At 35.1% G+C, this 10,709-nt stretch overlaps 1 protein-coding gene across 6 annotated transcripts; it reads left to right on the top strand.

Moving 5' to 3' along the window:
- Window positions 1-1,585: 1,585 nt before the first annotated feature.
- On the top strand, window positions 1,586-10,661 carry LOC110108201 (ABC transporter G family member 22). Of its 6 annotated transcripts, none has more exons than XM_020838743.2 (11): window positions 1,586-1,924; window positions 2,266-2,656; window positions 2,939-3,009; window positions 3,313-3,548; window positions 3,645-3,800; window positions 3,945-4,128; window positions 5,156-5,464; window positions 5,885-6,172; window positions 7,817-8,101; window positions 8,199-8,306; window positions 10,093-10,661. In XM_020838743.2, the coding sequence occupies exons 2-11, from the start codon at window positions 2,272-2,274 to the stop codon at window positions 10,312-10,314; spliced, it is 2,244 nt and encodes a 747-aa protein (XP_020694402.1). In that variant the 5' UTR covers window positions 1,586-1,924; window positions 2,266-2,271; the 3' UTR covers window positions 10,315-10,661. The 6 variants fall into 6 exon arrangements, with proteins under 6 accessions (XP_020694402.1, XP_020694401.1, XP_020694400.1 ...); XM_020838742.2 differs by having other exon boundaries at window positions 2,263-2,656; XM_020838741.2 differs by lacking the exon at window positions 1,586-1,924 and having other exon boundaries at window positions 2,227-2,656; window positions 2,942-3,009; window positions 10,093-10,614.
- The last annotated feature ends 48 nt before the right edge of the window (window positions 10,662-10,709 follow it).

Genomic DNA, 10,709 nt, shown 5'->3' with positions numbered 1-10,709 from the left:
CACAACAATCTCAGACTTTTCAAGCAAGGTGAGACACCACAAGTTTTATTTTTTATTTTATTTATTTATTTTGAACTCAATTTTAACATTTTTCAACCTTCTTGTAGATTTTTGGAACCAATATTAAATATATTTATAGATTTTAAGAAAAATATCACCAATTTCCATTCCAAAAGATATTTTAACTTGATAGAATTGTGAAATTATGACGTGTAGAATTACTTAATTTACGACCGCTAGTGAAGGCACACATTATCTAGGGATTGATCGCCTTTTTGAATTCACCCGAAATTTTTGAGACCTAGACTTCTCTTGAACTCACAATTTTCTTGCATCCTAAAATTTTGTCAACTAATATACCACCAAAAAATTCATTTAACTAAGCACAAATTTTGGCAAAATTTTATGATTTCAAAACACTCAATTTTGGGGATTGTGAAACTTTTGAAATTACCTTTGAGTTCACACAAACTTTACTTTTCTATAAATTTATATTTTAGGATGTGTGGTTTAAAGAGATGAAGCAAATGAACAATAATGTTTGGATTGAATTAATATGTACTTAAATCAAAAACTCAAAATTATAATTTAAAACTTCGGGATGTCATTTGTGGATCAAACATTCTCCAATTTTTTCTTGATTACAGGCAGAGTGACTCGAACGGATAAATTTGATGAGTTTAAGATTACTCAATTATGAGTTCATTAAGACATCTAAAAATATATAAAATGATCAAGAAGAATTTCTTTGTAATATTTGATGGAGTGCTCAAGAGTTTTATACAAATTGTCCCATTTATAAATCTATAAATAAGCTTAAATTCTTCACCCTAAATGATGAATTTTTAACAAAGAAATATGGATTAGTTGAGAATTTTAGAGTTCTACCTCCCATCAAATGACATCAATGCTCAATATTGACCAACATTGACGCCCACCATTATCTATCACTTAATATCAATTGTCAACTCATATCAATGCCCTTCATCACTACTAACATTTGACGTCTTCTTTCACGATTGCTCGATCTCCTCTCCTATTAGAAGAATGACCAAGTTGATCACCCATCATTATCCTACTTTTTATGCTCCCTATCAAGCACCCCGCTAGATCGAAACAATAATTAATGCCTAAACATCCATTAATCATCAGTGTTTGATGTTTGTCTTTGCAATCAATGGTCTTTCCTCCTACCAAGAAATCAACCAAATTGACTACCCATTGTCACCTAGCCTCCTCGTTCCTCATCAATAATCAATCATCAACATTTAATATCAATCTTTCTAGTCGCTCGATCTCCCCTCTTATTAAAGAGTAGCTATAAGCTAGCTACCCATCACAACCTCAACATCCAACATTTTTCATTAATTGTTGTCCAAATCTTACAAATGATCAACATTTACTATCTATTAGCCATCAAAAATTGATATCAATTTTCAACTATCAGAGTCCCATGATAACTCTACACCTCAACACAACTTATACAGCAAAAACAGATATCTTTCATTGCCTATGACTTTACATTATAGTAATGCTTTCTCTAGTTATGGAAAACAAAACCCTTCGTAATCATTAAAACAAATCAGTAATTTTTAAAAAAAAAAAAAATTGCCCGTAACACCCCTGGCTATTGGGAAATGGCATAAAGAGAAACAAATAAAAAACGAAAAATAAATTCAACTTTGCAATTTGCAAGAAGTTGAGGGAGATGAATGCAAGTTGAGCTTGAGTTCCCTCACATGCACGACATAGCTTGACCTTACCTGGCAGGTGAACAGCTTTATAAGGAGGGCAAAGGAGTAGCCAGCTCTGTAGCATTGATTGAACCTTCCAAAAGCCCAACTTTCTTTTTGAGTTTTGAGCACTTTGATAAACTGTTTGATGTCCCCCATTCTATGTTAGCTCTTCATCTCCAAGCTTGAAGGTAATAGAATTCCTATTTTGGGTAGATGCAAAGGTCATTAATTTGTAGTCTTTGGTTTATGTATCTTTCTTTCTTTACCTTGCCAGTATTTTATTTTGCATTTTTATTCATCTTGCTTTCTTTTCTTCAATTTTTATCTGCATAAGTGATACTTTGTGAGGAGCTTTATTTGGAAAAGAATAAGCAAAGAAACATAGAATTGAACCAAAATTGGCAAGCAGAACAGTTTATGCACTTATTACCAGGAATAGAAATATGTTTCCTTCTCTTGATAGGCTTAACTATTTCTTCTATTTGTGATGAAATAAACTGAGTAGTTGTGTTACTTCTGAATGCAGCAGTGCAAAATGGATTCATCAGCATCTGGAATTGTGAGGGCAAAGTCAGAACAGCTAGAGGCGGCGACGGTTATGTCGCTCAGTCGAACGGCATCAGCTGAGGCAATAACAATACCAGAGATCAACATTAGTAGTGGGCTGAGTCTTCCTGCAAAACCGCCTAGCGGCGGAAAGAAGCTGGTTGGGACCTCACCTGGAAGGAAGAGTAGTAATCACCATGTAAGGAAATCAAGGAGTGCACAACTGAAGCTTGACCTGGAGGATGTCAGCAGTGGTGCAGCACTCAGCCGAGCTTCCAGTGCTAGCTTAGGCTTCTCCTTTGGCTTCACCGGCTTCAACGTCCCTCTTGAAGACACCATTGCTGGTCTCAGGCATTCCAGTGATGATGAAAATGGTATAGAGATAAACTCAAAAAAAAAAAAAATTTTTTTTTTTTGGAATATCGCTTTCATTATCTACCACTTAAATGGGTAGAAAGAAACAGAAGACAGCTGTGCCATAATTAAATGCTGAAAAGGAAATAAGATGAGTGAAATTGAAGAATAATTCAGAGTAAATCGAATTTTTAACATGGAATTACAGGTGCTGAAGGAAATATAAACTAGAAGGATAACAAAGTAAACTAGTAATGTGATTAATTAATATGAATTCTACTGAAAAACTGCTTACCTTGCAGCAGTAGACCTAGAGGCTGGAGAGAAGAAGAAAAGGATGATATTGGAACCCACCTTGCCGATTTATCTCAAGGTGAGAAAAGTTATTGGTACCATTGTATTCTCATTTAGTTGTTAAATTTCTAGCAAATAGACAAATATGGATGAAGAGTATATATGTGGTTAGCTGGAAAAACTGTCAAAACAAAAAAGTTATAACTGTAGGGTATAAATCAAACATAGTTAAATAACAAATTAATAATTGATGTGTTACAGAGAAGTTTAATGATCAGTGAGAAATTGTGAGGTTGGGAATCCATGAGCTCAAGTAGTAGTCTTTGATTTACTGCTACTGAAAAGGTATTCTTGCTGCCACATTCTTTCATTAATTTTGCAGTTTTCAGAGCTTAAATACAAGGTAATCCTCAAAGGCGTTACAAGAAGCACTGAGAAAGATATCCTTAACGGAATTACAGGTTCAGCAAGCCCAGGGGAGGTCCTAGCTCTCATGGGGCCTTCTGGCAGTGGGAAGACGACCCTCCTCAGCCTACTTGGTGGAAGGATTAATGGAAGCACAGTTGAAGGGTTAATTACTTACAATGATGAAAGTTACACCAAATCACTAAAACGCAGGTAAAATAAATCCACCAATATAGCATCCATGCATGTAGGTGGCATAAAAGCATTAACTTCATAGATTTGGAGCAGCTAACGGATATCTATTGGCAGGATAGGGTTTGTGACACAGGACGATGTTCTGTTTGCACATCTTACCGTGAGAGAAACACTTACTTATTCAGCTCTCCTGCGGCTTCCGAATTCGATGAGTAAGCAGCAGAAGGAAGAAAGGGCTACAAATGTCATCCATGAGCTTGGGCTTGATAGGTAATTTCAAATCTTAAAAGACTAAGTGGTTTTCACTCTTATCTGTAATTAAAAAAAGGCAAAGAATTTCAGTTTAGGAGTTTACAAACATCAAAATGTGTTTTCCATTTCATTTGAAGGGTGATTAAAAATAACATTTTGCAGGTGCCAAGATACCATGATTGGAGGATCTTTTGTGAGAGGGGTTTCAGGAGGTGAGAGGAAAAGAGTCTGCATAGGGAGTGAGATTATTATTAATCCTTCCTTATTATTTCTTGATGAGCCCACTTCTGGTTTAGATTCAACAACAGCCTTAAGAATTATCCAGGTTCTTCATGATATTGCAGAGGTAAGTAAGACCTATAGTTTGATATATTTTACTAAGAGTAATTGTTTTCTGTTTCAAATAAGCCAGACTAGCTCCCTTGAACACCAAAATTCATAAACATGGTAACTGGATTATGACAGAAAATCTCAGAAAGGAATTAATTGGCCAAAGAAAAAACAAGCAAACAGAAAAATATATGCCACAGCCTAACTTCTTCGATTAGTTGTTCAGGTCGATTCTAGGTAAGCACTTGCTAATTGCTTTACCCTTTTGCATAGCCCCTAAAGTTAAACCATCGATTCATCACCATTAACAGACTTGACGAACTGACCTCAACCTGTTAGGAGGCAAAATGTACAAAGAGAAAGGTATTCATATTTGATGTAACACATAAATGACAAATAGTCCTCTCAGAAAGGCCTGATAAGAAAGTAAAACAGAAAGTTGCGTGTAGTTTATGAGCCTTTAAACTAGCAAGGAACTCAAAAAAGCACAAGTCAGGTGGATTTCATCCAATTTAGTTATACACTTTTATTGCACACAGGTATAATAGGAAGTAGGATAAAGTGTAGCTTCATCAATGAAGAGAAATCTTAATAGTAATTAACAAAGAAAAATGCATAAATGAAAAAAATAATTAATAAATGCCTACTTATCATATTATTTTATCCTAGAACTGTATAATCATCGCCATATATAATCAACGACACATAAAAAATTGAAACACAAATCAGATTTGAATAATGCTTAATATATGGAATAGCAGTATCAATGCAAACATGCCAACTTGACCATAGTTGTAGAAACAATTTTTTGAAGGACTGCTCACTAAGTTTCAGCAAAATTAATTCAAAAAGAGAGAGGGAAAGATAAACCTCCAATTTGGAACTTTATACATTTTGACCTCAACTGAATCAATAAAGTGCAAACAGCAAGCCATCTAAGAAATATAAGAAAATCAACTATTCAACTGTATGGCCATTATCATTTGGTTTCATTGGTTCCATTCAGTAACACCCTAGATAACTATATCATTGAATTATGGCAGGCTGGAAAGACAGTCATAACTACAATACATCAGCCATCCAGCAGACTCTTTCACAAATTTGACAAATTAATTCTCCTCGGGAAAGGAAGCATGCTATATTTTGGGAAGGCATCTGAAGCTGTGGTTTACTTTCAATCCATTGGATGCTCTCCTCTAATTGCAATGAACCCAGCAGAATTCTTGTTAGATCTTGCCAATGGTAACATAAATGATGTCTCTGTACCTTCAGAATTAGATGACAAGGTGCAAACAGAGAAGTTGGGAAGTGACACCAAGTGCGATAAGCTGACACCAAAAGATGTACACGAGGTAATACTCATCTTATAACTGGGCACACATTTCGAAGAAAAAAATATATTGTTAAAAGAGCAATGTTACAGTGACCAGAACAGAGCCCAAACAAAGCCTCCAAGCCATTAGATGGATGATAAGTGGAAAGCACATGCCCTGTACCATCCATCCAACGACCATGGAGATATTTTTTGGGCGCTGGCAGCTGCAGCAGCAAAGCATTCCTTTGTTAAAAACATTAAGGCAGCACTTCATTTTATGCCTGATAACACACTCACATCAAAGTCCATAAGTTGGGCTTGTAGTGATTGGTAAACGATGCACATGTCAGATATTAATACTATCCTATATAAAAAAGACAAAATAAAGAGCTTGAGCGACTATAGGACAAGAAAAGCTTAAGCATTCATAATTTTGATTAAAAATTCAATGAAACAGTACCTGGTGGAAGCCTATGAAACTCGAGTTGCTGACAGAGAAAAGAAAAGGTTATTGATGCCAATTCCTATTGCTGATGATCTGAAGGCAAAGGTGTTGTCACCAAATAGAGAATGGGGAGCAAGTTGGAGGCAACAATATTCGATTCTATTTTGGAGAGGACTCAAGGAAAGGCGACATGATTACATGAGTTGGATGAGAATTACTCAGGTTATTACAACAGCAATCATCCTAGGGTTACTCTGGTGGCAGTCAGATGGCAACACAGTAAAAGGACTGCAAGATCAGGTACTAATCCTTGAACCCTAAACTTCATGTCAAGTGAAATTATGGCAAAGTATATACAAGATGTTACAAGAAAGGTAAAAAAATAAAGGCCTGCAAGCAAGGTGGCTTCAGATCATCTCACTTTCACATAGAATTCTGTTTTTATTACCATATTTTGCCAATTTTAAAACTCATGTGGCCTCATTTTTCTTAATATTGCTTCACTACAAAATGTTTCCTAGCATCATGATTTGAACTCTGTGCTTGTAAAGATCTCATGAACTCCATTGTTCATGTTGAAGAGATTTTGCATTTGCTAACTGCTGAAAGTTTCTTTGATAAAGAGGTCTTAAACCAAGGTTTTAATACGGTTTCGGACAATTTCAAGAATTCCTCTTTTACCAATTTCATAGTTTCAAACTTTAATTTATGTTAAATTTTAAATTATTAAAATAGTTATGTTCTTCAAATACATATTATTTATTTCTTAATATTGAACACAATAACAAAATTAATAATAAAGACTCTATCAATTAGTCAATTGTGGTTTAAAATTTTTAACATGCAACTATAATCACAACTATACATATAATCAGATCGGTATTATACTCTAAATTTTATAAATTTTTTTATCTTTATTAAGATAATAATTAAATAAATATAATTGGATGTATAAAAAACTTCATCCGGGTTTATTGGGAATTTTTTTAATATTCATGAAAAAAGTTTAAAAACAGTTTTTCATGAACATATCTAGGCTGAAGATAAAATAATTAGATTATTTACAGCTGGATGCGAAGCAGCATTTTAGATTAAACCATATTTCCTTTAAACAATGTGTTGATTAGAGATCTTGCAGGTAGTACAACGGTAGCAAAGGTAGCCAGTTCAAAGTCTTCAGCTCAAATAAACTTACTAGCACTCGTAATTAACTTTTAGTGGGTGGACTGAGAAAATGCTATAGTTTAAATTTAGAGGATAGTTGGATTTAATAGTTTGGTGAGTGATTTGTTTCCATTCAAAATCGTGCCAAACAAGGAATTTTCCAACGAAAACCAATAAGGTTGGTTTCTCATGGATTTGTTTTATGATGCAGTGATAATCATAATCATTGTAAGCCTGATTCTTCTAATTATTCGGGGTGAGCATTTCAAATCTTCAGTGAAATTCCTTCCACATCCTCACCTCTAATATGCTAATATTACACTTCATCATTCTTAGAGGGGAGGCTGGAGCCAAATAAAGGCCTACATATCCAAATAAAATCTATAGAGAAGGCAAGATGGGCCAATGGTCATGTGAATAATAAGTTGCAATTTACACTCCTAGCATTAATTCAAGCACAATATAGAAATAATCTATTCCTCCCTCCCTCCCTCCCTCCGTGCAACAAAGAAAAGCCCAAAACAACCAAAACAGGATCATAGGATAACGTAAATTCAGGATAACTGAAATAATCGATGAGGCAAATAACTAAATTATGCACAGAATATAAATCTTCATGAATAACATAATGTAAGCAATAAAGCAGAAGTAAAAAAATCTGGCATTAATCTAAAACTGCTTTTTCTATATAAATTTAAAACTTTCCAAGCAAAGCAAGAATTTTAACTAAAGCTTACAAGTACTGTACTGTTATTAGCTGAGTGAAATTCAATATTGCAGGCGGGGTTACTCTTCTTCATTGCTGTTTTCTGGGGATTTCTTCCAGTATTCACAGCAATCTTCACATTTCCTCAAGAAAGAGCTATGTTAAACAAGGAACGAGCAGTTGACATGTACAGACTAAGTGCATACTTCATGGCCAGGACGACGAGCGACCTCCCATTAGACCTTTTCTTGCCAATCATATTTCTTCTGATCGTCTACTTTATGGCAGGATTAAGACAGAGCCCAGAACCTTTCTTTCTAAGCATGCTTACTCTTTTTCTCAGTATTGTTGCCGCGCAGGTATGACTCGCAGCATGGCATATAAGGCTAACTCTACAAACAACATTCTAGTCCGCTATTCATTTTGCTAAAATTCAACTACAATCAAAATGAACAGGGACTTGGACTTGCAATTGGAGCTACCCTTATGGATATAAAGAAGGCAACTACTGTAGCTTCAGTAACTGTCATGACTTTCATGCTTGCTGGAGGTTTCTTCGTAAAGGTAACCGATAAAGCATTGTAGGCTAGTAAATTAGCATGCCACATTCCTTAAAGACTGATAAATCATAGCAAAATCTTGCGCAAGCTACTTTGCACTTTGATTACTAACAAGAACTCAAGAACCTTCTCAGCTCATCCATCATTTCAAGTGCTTTGTACTTGAATAGTGGAATGCCACTGTTACTTTGAAATTCAAGTGAAATTTTAGTAGGCAAAAATGAAAACGAATTAAGAATGAAGGGCTAAGAAAGCATTCAAAAGCAGATCAATTTACAAGAAAACCTTAACCATTGATTAAAACCGATCAACAGTGGCACAATTGTCTAGAAAGGTATGTTTTCTCCTTGTCATTTATTCATGTGCGGAAATAGAATTAGAGGTTGTTTGATTTGAAGAAAAAAAAAATGAAGAGCAGAAGAAATGCAATGTAAAGTAAAAGTACTTACATTGGAAGCAATTGAGTTTTTTGGTTGAGTATACAATAGATGCAAGATTTTTTTTTTTTTTTTGTTTGATTTGAAGAGAGTGCAAAATAAAATACTAGTACATTTGAAACAATAGTTGATCAGAGGTAGCCTCTAGCTAGAGCAATGGCGTGTAGCAATGATCTGTGGCAACGGGCTGGCAGCAACTATGGACAACAACAAGTTGTGATGGAACTGATGGTGGCAGCTAAGGATGGCGTCAACAAGCAACCTGGGTGGCCAACAATGGCTATAGCAGCAGTGGTGGTTGGCTGGCAATGGCCGACAACATCCAACGGCTAGTAGCTTCGTGAGATGCTGGTGACTGCAGCAACATGGGGCTGGCTGCAAGCTACAATGAGTAGCAGTGGCTAGTTGACATCACCTTAATCCAAACTATGTATTTGGAATTTGCTCAAATACACTTAAGCTGAACTAGAGGTGATTTCCAAACGCACTCCCAAAATACATTATATTTTAAACTAAGCCATCCCAATGTCCGTATTTTAAAATTCCTACATTTACTTTACTCAAACTCAAAATGCAGCCAAACAAACAACCCCTTATTTAGTTTTACTAATAAGTATCTTTTGCATACTTCCAAAAATACCCTCAACTAATTTTCGACACTTTTCTAAACTCATAATGATTCGACATGATTTAATCCCCATCTATGACTTTCTTATAAAAAACCACATTACTGGCGACCTATCATTAGCATCTATATTATATCAGTCTTTTTATCATAGTATTGCATTCATTATTTTCTCATAATCACATTTTTTGGCTTTATTCTTGACTATCCTGCCCATTGTTTGCCAAATCAACGAAAAAGTACCATGGGACTCAATGACTAACCATAAGAATTTACTTGATAACTAAATGTAAATAAAGATCAATGATTCGATGGAGTGGCTGACAGCCTGACACAATCTTCCAAAAGCACCTCTGAACAAGTTTTCAACATGCTGGCAGTAGTTAAGGATAACCTGCCTCTCAAGTCTCAAACATAATGGCATAGAGAAAACAGAAAATTGTTGGAATAATATAAGGTCAAAGACACTGATTTGATAATTGATATATTACATTTTCTTACATAACTATATGCTCATTTAAATACAAGGAAACAAAACCATATACGGCGTTCAGTATTATCATACAGCATAGAACGTAACTGATAAGTATTTTCTCTAAAGATTCATTAACTTGGAAATATCATCCGTTTTCAATGAACTTACCTTGAATTACTTTTCTAGTATCATTCAATTTGGTGAATTTATGTGCTGGGGATATAATGATGACTTAAAAGTTTTTTATGTGCAGAAAGTTCCAGTTTTCATATCATGGATCCGCTACATGTCATTCAACTACCATACATACAGGCTTCTACTGAAAGTGCAGTATGGCCATGTACCACCATATTTAAATGTAAATCACCTCGACAACGGTGTTAAGGAGGTTGGTGTAATGATTGCTATGGTTATCGGGTACCGACTCCTAGCATATAGTTCCTTAAGATGGATGAATACCACAAAGGGTGCTTGAACATTAGCCCTTTGGTAAAATGTCACAATACAACAAGAGAAGTTTCCACCATCGTGTCCTTTCTACTACTCAACCAGAGCTCATGCTTTTTGTTCTCAATCAGAGAATTCTACTATAAATGGCATACATGCCCGTTTTTTTCTTTTGTAGTTTTATGGGTTTGTGAGCTAAGAAATAGGCCTATAAGCACATGATACGTTGCTCTAGTCTGAAATAGATGACAAGATTTGAACTTTGTAAGAACTTCTATAAACTCTTAGTCAGATTGTATGCATCAACCCCTTTGCAAACATCACATTAGCAGGAGTCTCATCTATAAACACCCTTTTAGGGCTCTTAAGAAAAAACTCTATATTGAGGCCTTAATAAATTTGAAAAGCCTCATTGAGCATCAC

Source organism: Dendrobium catenatum, unplaced genomic scaffold (genome assembly GCF_001605985.2).
Source record: "Dendrobium catenatum unplaced genomic scaffold, ASM160598v2 fragScaff_scaffold_1574, whole genome shotgun sequence".
Lineage (NCBI taxonomy): Eukaryota > Viridiplantae > Streptophyta > Magnoliopsida > Asparagales > Orchidaceae > Dendrobium > Dendrobium catenatum.
This window is presented reverse-complemented; position numbering and strand designations above follow the sequence as displayed.

Excerpts from the sequence above, each read along its gene's own strand:
- LOC110108201 (XM_020838740.2), top strand. The coding sequence starts at position 2,257 with ATGCAGCAGTGCAAAATGGATTCATCAGCATCTGGAATTGTGAGGGCA. Across the intron at positions 2,657-2,938 it reads TTCCAGTGATGATGAAAATG|CAGTAGACCTAGAGGCTGGA; the intron begins GTATAGAGATAA and ends CTTACCTTGCAG. Across the intron at positions 6,173-7,816 it reads TAAAAGGACTGCAAGATCAG|GCGGGGTTACTCTTCTTCAT; the intron begins GTACTAATCCTT and ends TCAATATTGCAG.